The sequence below is a fragment of the Nothobranchius furzeri genome, chromosome 18 (assembly GCF_043380555.1).
Source record: "Nothobranchius furzeri strain GRZ-AD chromosome 18, NfurGRZ-RIMD1, whole genome shotgun sequence".
NCBI lineage: Eukaryota > Metazoa > Chordata > Actinopteri > Cyprinodontiformes > Nothobranchiidae > Nothobranchius > Nothobranchius furzeri.
In genome coordinates, this window is record NC_091758.1 from 35,111,256 (window position 1) to 35,124,753 (window position 13,498).

The 13,498-nt window shown below is 42.8% G+C and overlaps 1 protein-coding gene across 5 annotated transcripts in view; it reads left to right on the plus strand.

Moving 5' to 3' along the window:
- LOC107392507 (AT-rich interactive domain-containing protein 1B) overlaps nucleotides 1–13,498 on the plus strand; it is a 299,430-nt gene that overhangs the window by 91,405 nt on the left and 194,527 nt on the right. For all 5 annotated transcript variants that reach the window (XM_070546703.1, XM_054742136.2, XM_070546704.1 and 2 more), the window contains one exon: nucleotides 4,995–5,195. In XM_070546703.1, the coding sequence (XP_070402804.1) occupies nucleotides 5,004–5,195 (192 nt within the window). In that variant the 5' untranslated portion in view covers nucleotides 4,995–5,003. The remainder of the gene's footprint in view (nucleotides 1–4,994; nucleotides 5,196–13,498) is intronic.

Here is a 13,498-nt window from a genome sequence, read left to right on the forward strand (position 1 = left end):
GTTCTGTCCATCAATCCGATTTCACATCTATTCCCGAGAATTTCCATATGTGTCAAAGAACTAATTGCACATGGTCTCCTGCATTTTAACTGTCAGTTTATTATTGATAAATAATCAGTTGTACCTGGAAGGACCTTTTCAAACGTTCTCTTTTTAAGGATCCTTGTGAAGGCAGTCATCTTCTTGCTGTAGCTTTTGCAAGATGGGAAAAATCTCAGCACAGGTGGGACTCTAGCCGCTGGAGTCTGCTAGTGTGTAAATAAGGCAATGGCGCTGACATGATGGGCAGTGCTGATTAGTTACCTGCAGCATTAACAGGAGAGGACGTGCAAACGTCACCGCCGCTGCGTTGAGATTCACTAATCAGAAGCGGGTCAAAAACACGATATTCACTTTAAGTTATCGCATATTTTCTGCGTAAAAGCTTTTGCGTATTCATAATGTTTCCTACCTTTGATGAAATATTTAATTAGCAAGTATTGCAAGTTGCTTTGTTGTCACCCTTTCAAGTATAACCAAACTTGAGCGTTTTTGCCGCTCCATGTTTCCTGCTGAGTAAATGTGTAAGCTACGCAACGTGTGTTGACATTCATGCGAACTGGAATTGAAAAGTGAATCGTTTGCAAAAATTCCTAGGCCTCAACAAGAACCCGTTTTCGATTCCCATCCCTAGTTTTTATCCACAGACGCACCAATAATCAGATTTTACCTCCATATTTCTTTGAGCAGGTCAGAGCTCCACAACAACAGCAAAATCACTTAAAGCTTCTGTGCATTTCAGGGTATCTGCGGGTCCTTAAAAAGTCTTAAATAAGCTTTGCCAAATTTAAGGCCTTAAGAATCCTTAAAACTGACAAATAATCCTTAAATACAGTTTCCAAAGGTCTTAAATTACCAAAGACCCAATAAACAAAATTCTTTTATTTCTGTAAAATTTTCGTGAATTTCGTGTTCAGCATTTTTTGTGTATGATGTTGGCGTAAGCGGAACCGTACACATTCAGTTGGTTGTGAAAGGGGGCTATTTTTAGATGAGCACATTAGCTGGTTAAACTAGTGGGAGCTTGCGCCATGGGGAAGTGCAAGTTTAATGGTAACTGGATGGCTAATCCCACGTTCACGACGTGGTTAGCACCGGTTCCAGGCAATAGCTGGAAATTATAGCTTAAATTTAATTTTAAAAAATAGCTTAAATTTGGTCAAAGTGGCCTTAACAAAGGTCTTAATAAGTCTTAAATTTGGCTCCCCTAATTCTGCAGATACCCTGGCATTTCCACTTCTGTCAGATGATTTTATTCTCCTGGTTAAATATTTTATCCTGGATCATTTGTGCTTGTGCACTTATTCTCTTCAAACCTGTGAATAGTTCACTTTCTGAGTAAGAGGATGAAATCAGAAGCAGCGAGTGGCTCTAGCTGATGATGGGGTTAGGGTTAAATGTCGACGTGAACTCGTAAAGTCCTGATGTTTTGAACCTTGACAGGAAGTCCCTGCTCTTGTTACCAACACTCAGAAGCACTCATTCTTCCTTATTTCTTATTTTAAATATTTATTTCTCTCCAGTTTGTGAAATGGTCCCAACTTTTGTATTCAAATGTCTCAGAAGGCAAAACCTTTAAAAAGTAAAGAGAAAAAAGTTGGAGCGCCTGAGCCGTCCACATGTAACCGGCTGAATAAAGTGCTCCCTTCCCCTGGTGTGAGTTCCTGATATTAACCTGGCAATATGAGGCAGCTGCAGTTTCTCCACTCCGGTAGACGAGGTGATATTGAGTCTGGGAGAAGAGCGGAAAATGAGGAGGGTGGTGGTGAATGATGAGGGGGGGTGAAGTTAGAGAGGAGAAGTGAAAGTGTGCGTTAGAGCAAAATGTCATAAATCACTCATGATCCTTCAGGACAGAGACAAAAGCGAAAAAGCCTGAAAGGACGGGAAAATGTGGCTTTATGTTGCAGACAAACTACCGGTGAGGGATCAGCGTTAGCCTGATGTACCGCGCTGGAATCTTCTGATGGCCCCAAACTAACCCTCGAGTCTCAAATGCCTTCTGTTCAGCAGAAAAAATCCTCCTTCACCCTTTTTTATATAAAAGCTCCTGATTTACTGACTGCTTGTTGGCTTGAATTCCTTCATTGAAAGCTTGAAATACCTCGTTTCAGTTTTAATCCACAGTGTGCTAGCTGTAGGGCTGGGCGGATCGATCTAAAATATCGATAGTATCGATCTAACGTTGGTATTGAGTATTTATTAGATACCTGCGTGATGGTATCGATTCAGTTTCTTCTAGCCTGGCAAGCCATGACGTACTCACAGATGTCGGTCAACGAGGCAGTCTACCAAACTCCGTCAAAGAAGATGCAAAACACATCCTTTTCCTAAATAAACGTTAGTACTTCTATCTGATCTTGACTCAAACAAAAGCTAAAGTCATAATAGTCCAAACTTGATGCCAAAGCTGTTTCAAACAAGCGGCTGACCGCCGACTAGTCACGTTTGTTTTTTTCCAATAACATCCTGCCTACTTAGTGTTGCGATTGGCCCATGAAATCTATAGAGCGCTATGATTGGACCACTACTGACCGGCAGCCATCTTGATTTGTAGTTTACCTGGCTGATACCTTTGATTGGACCTTTTCGAGCGGCATCCATGTTTGTTTGCAGGAACATCTTGCCTACCTCGCTAAAAGAGCGTTGTGATTGGCCCAACAAACCAGTAAAGCACTGTGATTGGAACGCCACGGATGTCAGTCAACGGGGTAGTCCGTCGTTACATTTAAAAAAAAGTAAAACAGCGCGCCAGCACGAGACAAGCACAGAACAGCAGAGAGCACTGTTGTGGCTGCGTGATGGCAGACCAAAAAAAGGAGCGCCGTTTGGAATTTTTTTTATACAGCTTTATATATTTCAAATAGAAAAAAATTTAGAGTTTGTTAACCATTTTTAAACCATTTTGAGTTTCCTAATAAAAATTTTATTTGCCTGAAAATGTTTCCTGTATCTTATCATCGTATACATGATTTATTAAAGGAAAACTTACAAAATAATGAAGTAATCAATAAAACTTGAGTTTTCAGACAAGATTCTTATCATCAATATGAGAATCTTGTCTGAAAACTCAAGTTTTATTGATCTTATTTTAATAAATCCCACAAAACTAGATGGTACTAGACTAGTAGTAAAAAGTAGTGATGTGGCGTTCATGATCGAATCGAATCTTTTGAACGGAGTCGTTCAAAGGAGCCAGTCTTTTGAACGGCTCTTTAAAGTTAACGACCGACTAATGAACGGCTCCCATGAAAGAGCCATAAATCCCTAGCCTGGCAAGCCAGACTAAATAATTGTATTATTTAGTCTGGCCACGCTCCATTGACGGCTCTCGGTTGTGGGGCGGGTTCTACCGTTGTCTTTCAAATGATCTCCGCATTCCACTGGACAATGAATGTGACATACTCTTGTTTCACTCTGTTGCATCATCCCACCCACCAGGCATATAGAGTGCCCTGATTGGCCCACAAAGCGGATAAAGCTCTGTGATTTGTTCACTAAGCAGAGAGAGCACTATGATTGGCCCACCATTATGGACCAATCACAGCTCTTTGTGTGTTTGAAACCCCTCTAGAGAGCTGTGATTGGCCAGCCAGACTGCTGTTGGGGGCTGCAGACGTTCCAGTGGAGCATTCCTAGACCAAACTTTGCAAAGCAAGAATTTGGTCTAGTTCACTAGGCTAATAAATCCCATCACTAGTAAAAAAAAATATTGGTATTGGTGTCAGGCGCGCTGGTGAGCGGAGGTGAGGATCACACGCTGGGGAGGAATCAGGCAGGCAGACAAACTGGGACAGGTAAAGTCTTTTAATAAGGAACACGCTGACATGGAAATAATGACCCAACAAGAGACACAGAACTGAAGGGGTTTAAATACATGAGGGCTGGGAGCTTGGGTGATTGGAAAACGAGAGGCAGGTGGGAGCAATTAACAGACACATGACTGAACAGAATGGGGAGACAAGACAGGGTGTGACAATTGGTATCGGCAATACTGGCCCCTGTATTTACTTGGTATCTGATCAATACCAAATTTTGCAGTAACACACAGCACTAGCTAGCTGCTTAAATTGTCACAATTTATTCCGTTAAAGTAGAAACCTGCAGTTTTTCTCAGCGGGGACCACCGAGAACATTTCGGCCAGTTTGGTCTGTTTGTGGCTGTGAATGCAGTCGTAACTGCTCCAACAGCTCGAAAACACCGCTCAGTCTAGACACTTCCGCACGCTCCGTGACGGACACCTGTACATAAGTGGCAGTCTAATGCCATTGGCAAATGCTGAGCGGTGCTCATTTCAAATTGAATGGGGCTCTATGGGAAGGAGGAGGGGGTGGGCTTATAAAAAATGGCGTATTGCATCACAGAAGGTCAGATTGTCACCTTCATGCAGTTCTAAATAATCGTACAAACTTCCTGAAAGGAGGGAAACACGGAAGTGTGGCGCAAAATTAAATTGGACCGATATGAAGTTTTAACATCATAACTTTATTCTTCCAACAATATATCTGTCACGTATAACATCTGATGATGATATTATGGTACAAACGTAGAACAATAAGGGTAAGATGTTATAGCGTGATATCGGTTTACTTTTATTTTGTGTGGCTGACAGCTCTATGCTTCCGTAGAAACTCTGGATTTCAGCTTTAATGGGATTTTATGTTTGGCACACTTCAGCAAGCATTTGCTCCAATAGACAGGCAGCATATGTGTTTTCTTGATTTAATGAGTTGCCTCTTTTACTATCTGCCACTGGAAATCCTCTTGTGCTGTTATGCAATAAACCAGTGGGGATGTTTGGAGCGAGTCCACTAAGTGGGCCTTAGTTTGGAGCTCCAGCTTGGCAGATGGTGGGTGAGTTCATTTAAATGCCTCTCAGCCTGCCCAGTGCTCTGTGATGAATGAAATGGAAATAAATCACTTTTAAAAAAAAATCACCAATCTATATTTCCAGGTGTCCTCCATGGACTTCATGGCGATGAAGCGCAGTCAGATGTACGGCATGGCCAACAACCCCTACTCCAACCCTCAGCAGCCAGGGGGTGGGCCATACCCCTCCAACCAGACGTATGCATCACCTCCTCCACATCGATATCCAATGAGCATGCAGGGGAGGAGCCAAATGGGCATGGGAGGAATACAGTATCAACAGCAGGTACGACAAGGAGCTTGAGTCCCTCTGTGACGTTGTTCCGTGTTCGATTTGAGGTGCCAGGCAGCACATCTCACTTCTGCAGAAATCTCACCGCCGCACCATGATACCGATGCAATGTCTACCTGTGACCGTCTGCAAGATGTTCATTCTGTACTCTTCCATGCTTTGTCACGATATAATTCTGCACATATGGGTGGATGAATGAGTGTGCGCTGAGGCCTGTTTGATTAACGTGTGTGTGGGATAATGTCTTTGTAGTAAACATAGATGAGCTCCGTCGGCCCACGTCATCGTCTCTCTCCATGTAGCACAATAGGTCTGTGTTAGCAACAATAGCGCTTGTGTCTGCTTTATTGAGACTTAAGTAAATCCCATTTGGACTGGAAGGGTTTGGTTGTGTGAATGGCTCTGTGGAGAGAAAACATGTTTTTTTTTAATTCCACATTTCTGGCAGAAAGTGAGCTTCTTGTGTGTACGTGGAAAACAATTTAGCTCCATCGGTGTAGTTGGTGGGGTACAGTGCTCCCCGCTGTCTTTGCCTGCTATATTTAGTCAGAGTAGTCTGTCGGTCTGGACTTGAACGCCTCGCTGGGGTAACTGCTTCCACACATAGCAGGAAAACAAAGAGAGAAAGTGAGAAACGCATAAGAACTGACAGACTTCCTGTTTTGTCTAAACTTATTGCACAAAACTGCACACATGCAGAGAGGAGGCGCTTACACAATTCTCCCCAAACCGTTTTCATATGATTGGATTTTTCCAAAGAAAACAGTGGAGGGATTGAGAAAACATTAGCAAATGGGAATACTGAGAAACATTGTTTTCATTACGGGTTAATAAAACTGAGACTGTCGTTGCACATTGATCTTTCATGGCTCTGGAAAAGCATTGGAAAGCTTTATAAATGTGTGCTATGGTACACTCCTGTTGCTCTGCCTGGTGAGTCTGTTATATTCCCAACTCAGACTTCATTGCTGCAGGTCTCAACCCCCCCCCCCTGACGCATTTTTGTGATGACAGCACACTCCCAAAATGATCATTACTGAGCTCAATAAGGGGTTTCACATTATGAAATGCACAGTTGGGAGCAGGTGGATGTGTGTGTGTGTGTGTGTGAAGATGTGCCGTGCATGGCGCGCATTACCAATGCACAAAAGATGTACAGTCAGTCAAACAGGCAGAAAAACACATTCCTGGTCCTATTTAGTGATGAAATCCTCCGGCGTGTAGCATAGGGGAGGCTGTGGTCGGGGTAGCAATCACTGCCTAGCGTTATGGAATGTAATTAGTTCAAATAGAATTAGTTGTTCGCTCTGGCTATAGCCATGGGAACTGTGCTTCTAAAGTTTCTAATTATCTGGCTCTGGCTTTAAAAGCAGCACCACCGCATTGCCTATCTGCAGCCGGTGAAATCTAGCTCACGGTAATGAGTTCGGAGGAGGAGGTTTAATTCCACGCTCTCACATGAGCATAATGAGGCTCACCTACAGAAAAGCGGTCAGGGGTCTGATCAGGAAGGAGAGGAGAGGTATAGCAAAGCAATGCTGCAGATGCAGGATGCACCGGTTCCATAAGAGACTCTTGAGTACATGTCAAAGGAACGCGGTTGTTGCGGATGGATCTGAGAGGAGCGATCCGCCACCCTCGCGCCCTCTCTCAAACCTCGGCAACGCCGAGTTTACACAGTGAGACTTTTTCCAGGATCGGCTGCAGAGAGTGATCCTGACTGCAGCTGCCTCAGTGAGGGGGATTGTGGGTGATGTAAGACACAGCACACGCAATCCCCCATGATGCATCACACTTCAGGGCTGAGACCTCGGCTTGTCACAGCCGAGCATGCTGAGATGTTGCCAAGCAACATGACGTCAACAAAGGCTTGTGTGTGTGTGTGTGTGTGTGTGTCTGAAGGGGTTTTAGCAGTGGAACAATAGGTCTTCTTTGACTTCTTTTCATCACTGCAATGAGACTCAGCTGAAATTAAGCTGGACTCATTGGATGGAAGCTCTTCTCAGTAATAATTCATCCAGCGGAGTTACTGGAAACGTGTAGGGCCTCACCTCTGCCCTTTAAATAAAACTAGTTTGGGGTGCCGTCCTGCTGCCATCCTGCACATTTATATTAACAGAATTCTTCTCCCTGCTGTTCAGGAGGCTCCTGTCTGTGAGTCGACAATAAGATCCTCTGTGTTGTTAAAAACGCTCATTATGGATGCTGCTGACAACTGTTAGTCTCGTGCAACACCACAGAGGTCATGATCTCTTTATAAAAGCCTTGCAATATATTTTAATGTTATTACATTTTTGTTGTTTTTACACATAAACATGGCAGGGGTGAGGAGTGAGCGCTACCTCACCCCTGCCAAGGTGGACCTCAAGGGATAAACCATCAATCCTGCTCAACGATCAGCTTTCCTGGCGGGGTCACCCATAAAGACAGTGGGAGGGTTAAATGTGTGACTGACTGAAAAACAATATTAATGATTATTTCTGATAGTAATCTGTCAGTTTTTCATGCAGGCTGAACATGAAAATGGTATTCTACCCCTATCTCCTGCATTAGCTTCTGATAGAAAATAGACGATGAAATGCTAGGATTTGAAAATCCTCACACTGTGACATCACACTGTGAATTTGCATTCATGACCTCGCCCATCTAGGCTCGTGCCCGCCCACAGGAAAACTCTTTTTTTTTTTTTTTTTTGCAGCAAGGAGAGCAAGTGGGGAGTATCTTGGTGACAGTAACTACGCAATATGGCTGAATGCGTTCTGTCAGCCAATCAGAAGCGAGGTGTGTGTTTATCATTAATAATAATGAGTATTCCTGCTGTTTTCAGCCCACCTCTGCACCAGCAAACTTCTGCATCAGTAGGAGCAGTTTTTTAATGTCTCGTAAGGCATTGATATACACTAGAGAACACTAAATGTATTGAATAAATGAGTAAACCACACCTTTAAAACTCATAAAATGTGCAGATTCAGATTTATTAACGGTAAGACGCATATAATCCTATTTAGATTAAAATCAAAAGATTATTAATATTTATTCATCCCTGTGAAATAACCAGGAAAGTCCTGACCACTCCATTTGTCTTTATTCTCACAGTCCTTCACAATAAGAGTCTCAAAAGTGCACTCAAAACATCACAAGGCCATACATTGTATATTTTTGTGCTGGTGGTAAAACTCCAGATGTAAGTCCACTTTTTCTAATTGTATTAACTTTTTCTATTTTGACCCTTTTTTTAGACCATTATTGTCATTTTTCTCAACAGTTCAATTCTTTATCATATTTTGACTTTATTCTTGAAACCGGGGAACAAATTTAAACATTTTTCCCAATGATTTTATCTTAAAGGCACTAACATACCATTGCATATTAAATTATCATCAGTGTGGCAAAGTGACATTTAACATAGCTAAACGTGTTCTGGGATTTTTGTGAAGGATATAAAATAGCAAACAGGAGGATTTGATTGAACTAATTAGACCACAGACGCATTTCTAACTCTGCATTTTAGAGCTAATTCTAGTGCAGATTTTATATTGCAGCCATACGGGACAGACATCAGTCTGGATGCTGATTTGTCGGAGAAAAGGCACATCATCCCTCAACTTTACACCCCACCCACCTAATAGGCCTATCTTTGGATTAGCTGTCGTTAGCATCATGCTTCGTCGGCTCGCGTGTTTGTGAGAGATGGCTTGTGTGTGTGTGTGTGTGTGTGTGTGTGTGTGTGTGTGTGCGTGTGTGCGTGCGTGCACAGATGAAGGAGGGTGGAGTAGAAGAAAGAGGCGGGTGTCTTGGGGATTTCAGGCTCCACTCTAGAAAAGCATCTGTTTGGGAAGTGTAATAAAAATAAAAAGAGTGTGGCCAATTTTGAGTGTAATTTTCTGTGATGTCAAAGTTGTCAGACGGAGGGGAAAAGGAATTTGAAGGAAACATTGATGTTTGATCTGAAAAGAAGGGGGATGGAGGGGGAGAGGGATGGAGCAGGATAGATCCTGGGAAATAGTTGAGAGGTAAAGTGTGTGTGTGTGTGTGTGTGTGTGTGTGTGTGTGTGTGTGTGTGTGTGTGTGTGTGTGTGTGTGTGTGTGTGTGTGTGTGTGTGTGTGTGCCTGTGCAGAGGGTGATTTTGTCAACCATTACCACTGTTGGATGTTTGTCCCTTACATGCTGGGCCAACCTGATAGAAGCTGAGCATTTAAAGTCAAGTGGAAATGTGGCCGACCTGACACACACACACACACACACACACACACACACACGCACACGCACACATGCACACACACACACACACACACAACACCCTCTCCATCCTTCAAGGCTTTGTTGCGCTTTTGTTGTCTTTTTACTGATTACTTCTCTGGAATTCCCTTTATTTACTCCCAGTAGAAGGACAGCACAGCTCCACTTTAAAACATATTCTTATCACAACATTATGACCACCGTTTTCCACTACAGCATCTCAGAAAACGTCTCAAGACTGGCTCTTGTTGCATGAAAGTGAGCAGTGTTTCTTCACCTCCACGTGGTTATAATCTCATGCCTGTTCTCCTGTCAGCTGCACAACAGCTGCGCACATTCCTAAACAATAAGTGTTCAAAGATGGCTCCTTCATTTCTTATTCCCTTCATGTGTCAGAGCATCTTTCCCAGCAGTAGATCAAACGAAATGCTGAAACTGTAAACTAATGTAAACAGCTGGGGTACGTGGTTATTCCTGTTTAAATAGTTGTAGACGTCCGTTGGCGTGGCTTTGGTGTGAGTGGAATGATTCAGCAGCAACGATAATTACATATCTCACTTAGCAGCATAGTAACACAAAGTGTCTTTCATACATAACACCTGAGTGTTTCCTACAAACGAGTCTCCGCAGTGAAAAAAGACCCGTCACAAATGATAATGTAGGTCATCAGTTAAAGCACGGCAGAAATTTTACATTTAGTCTAATTCTTTCAGTCAGTTTCAGCACTTTGATTGTAAACATGTATAAATGGAAAACTGAATTCTCGGGTCCTTTTGGGGCTTTTAATTAGCGTTTTTATTAAAAGCTGAGGTGCTGAAAGGCGAGTCGCTGTAACCGTAACACACGAAGACCGCAGCAGCGTCGCCTCTTAAGGACACACTCGGTGTTTTCTCCACAGGTGCTTAATTAGAAGGATTGAGATCTGAATTGAGGGCATAACTACGACCATAATTGTTCATGGATTAAAAGACTGCAATCGTCAGCGTGTTATCTCTTTATATTACACTACGTTTCTGTTTCTGCTTTAATAAAATGACAATAGGAATAAAGACGGGCAGAGAGGACTGGCTTCTGCAGCAGATTCTAGAACAAAATTCACTTTTCCCACCACGTTTTGGCACGGCGTCATGTCTAATACATCCCAACAGTCATCCTGAACTTTCACTGAATTAGAAGCACGATATAACACACCTCACAACGGCAGGAAGTCCTTGCTTTATGGTTACGTTCTGATAAAAAGCTGTGAAAATCCTCGCCCGTCCAAATCTCATCCTGCGGGCTGTTGAACTCGAGGAGTCAGATGGTCAATTTATAACATCAAACGAGTCTGGGGGGGATTGAGTCCTCAGCAGCCAGGAGAGCGAGGGCCACTTGGAAGCACTTAGGGGCCTGGGTGCTGGGATTGTCTCCGGGGTTAATGCAGCCAGCGCTGCTCGCTGTGACGGATGACTGGGGAGCCCCAATAAATCAGCTCCTCTGCCAGGAAGGATGGAGACAGAGGAGGGGTGGAGGCTCCACTCCAGCCTCTTCACGCTGCTTCTGATGTTGAAAGTGTGCCCCCTTCATAACCACGTCCCGTTTCATCCCACGGGGTCCGATGTTTCTGCCTCAGTTAAAAGTGACACAAGAGATGGAGGGATGAAAGGAAAACAGGTCTGAAGAAAAGGAGGACGATAATATTGAAATGCTGATTAAGTGAGTGTTTCTCTCTGGCTGCAGAATAGATGAAGTTTCACAATCGATTAATTAGCGAACCGGCCTCCGCACATCAATGACTCCAGTAGCCTGCTCTCATTTGTTACTTTTATTACCTCTCAGCCAATCAGAGGCCACGTGGAGCCCATGCTCTGTGGCTACTGAAGGGAAAACCCTCCATCACTCAGGCTGGCTTTAGTGTTGCTATCAATTACATCAACATGTAAAGGATAATAAAGGCACCAAAAGACAGATGCGACCACTGATTAACAGTGTTTTTGACCTTCAGCACATGTAAAGCATAGACAGTATAAGTAAAAATATGTTAGATGTGATAAGAGCAGGTAGATTTATATCATAAATCCAGCTGTCAGATGCATTAGCTGTTTAACTGCAAACTCCATCATTCTTGCTTAAAAAGGTGAAGTAAGTTTGCAATTTAATGCAATTTAGCGGTGAAATCTGGTAAGTGATGTAAAACCTCACAAATGACATGTTTTTGAAAGATCTGGGCTTCGTGGTTGTGTCTGCTGCGCTCTATATGTGCCGAGTGATGAGATAAAAGCACCGAGAGATGAAAGTGGAGCGAAACGGGGGGAGCCAAGAAGACGTCGAAAAGAAAGAGGTGCTTTGCATCTTTTTCCTGAGTTGGAAGGGGGATTAGCTCATGCTCTAATTGGCTCGCTGAGAAATCATCTTAGTTTACATTCAGAATGGAGGCGGATTTGTGCACAGGTCAAGTCTGATCTGGGATCTCAGCTTCTTTATTTGTGTTGCACAGACACATCATCAGCGTTTGAAAACAGATCAGAGACGGCACGGATTGGTATGATCAAGGTGCAGCCAAGATTCGACCACATTCATCCATCACTACTAGACTGGCTGGTTAGGAAAAGGGGAAAATAACTCTAAATATAGAGTAAAATCATTTATGTTGGAGTCATTTACAGACAGACACATTAGGTACGTACATTCTATCGCGGTTGATCATTTATCGTTATTGCAATATCAACGTGTCACAATATTTCTATGTAAAGAGTATATGTAGTTACTGTAGCCCTTTCACATAACTTCCCTGACATATCTGTGTTTAAAGAGATTGTTTGTCTGGTAGGATTCATGAGCTAACGGCTAGTTAGCATCTATCCGAGTGACATTTTAAAGATGCAATAAGTAAGATTCTTACAGTGATATAATCACGAAACTGTTTCATGTCTCAATCGAGTCCGATTGAAGGATACATTGAAACACATTTCCTTCTCAGTTGGATGGGGCGGTTGTTTGTTGTTCTTGTTTAAAATAGGCCAAAGAGGGACGTGGTCACTGTTTACAATCTGTCCCGCCTCTGTATTTCCTGGTTCTAGAGCCAATCATATTTGAGCCAAGTCTGCACATGCAAAATGCTGCTGTGCTGGCATTTGTAATTTGACACCGGCCAGCAAAAAGCACCGGTGCTGTGGAAAGAACTGTTATCCAGTAAGCAGGAGCAACCCAGAAGTTATTTCTGGTACCCCTAAGAAGCCACGGGGTCCTTTTGTTTTACTCTAATGACTGGTGTAGCAGACTAGATGCTAACATTAGGCTAACTATGCTAACAATGTATTAGAAAAAAATGGTTATCTCTACAAAAGCTACTTTTTAAATTACCACCAACGTAATATTAACGTATTTATCTACCGATCACCTTACTGTGTATGACTCGTCTTCGCTCGTCATCTAGAATCTTACCCAAACTGACCGTAGGATGCCGTTCTTGCTTCACACACCTTTAACTCAGTTCTAGTCTCCAGCATTTCATGTTAACCTTATTCCACTTTATACTACTACAAGTTTAACATTAAACTCTTATTTTGTTAGAAGCATCCACTGCTATGTGGTTTTTGCTGCTTTTGATAACATGTAAGCCAATAAATAACCAGATAAATCCGTTTAAATAATCATGTCAAGTGAATCTGAAGAGATTGGAGCTTTTTTAAAGCGCAATTTCACTGAGAAACGAAAAATGGTCACTCTGATGGTCAGTTTCATATGCATGCTGAATGTCAAAATAGTCTTACCCCCTTTTCTCCTGCATAAGCCACCGAAACAAAACAGACGAGGAAACATTCAGGTCAGAAAATGCCAGGCCCTTCCACGTCTCGTGGAGATATTTGCATTCTTGGACGACACCAGAAAACTATTGATTTAGAGGCCAGGAGAGAGCAGAGTGGGTCTCTGCTAGCAGAAGCTAACCATTAGCATGCGCAACTCCAACACATGGTGGAGCATATTCAGGCTTGTGTTATTTGTGCAGTTAAAACATCAATGTTGCATTTTTTTACCCAAAAAAGAAGAGGGAGAGAAGGCAGCAGGACGTTTGAAT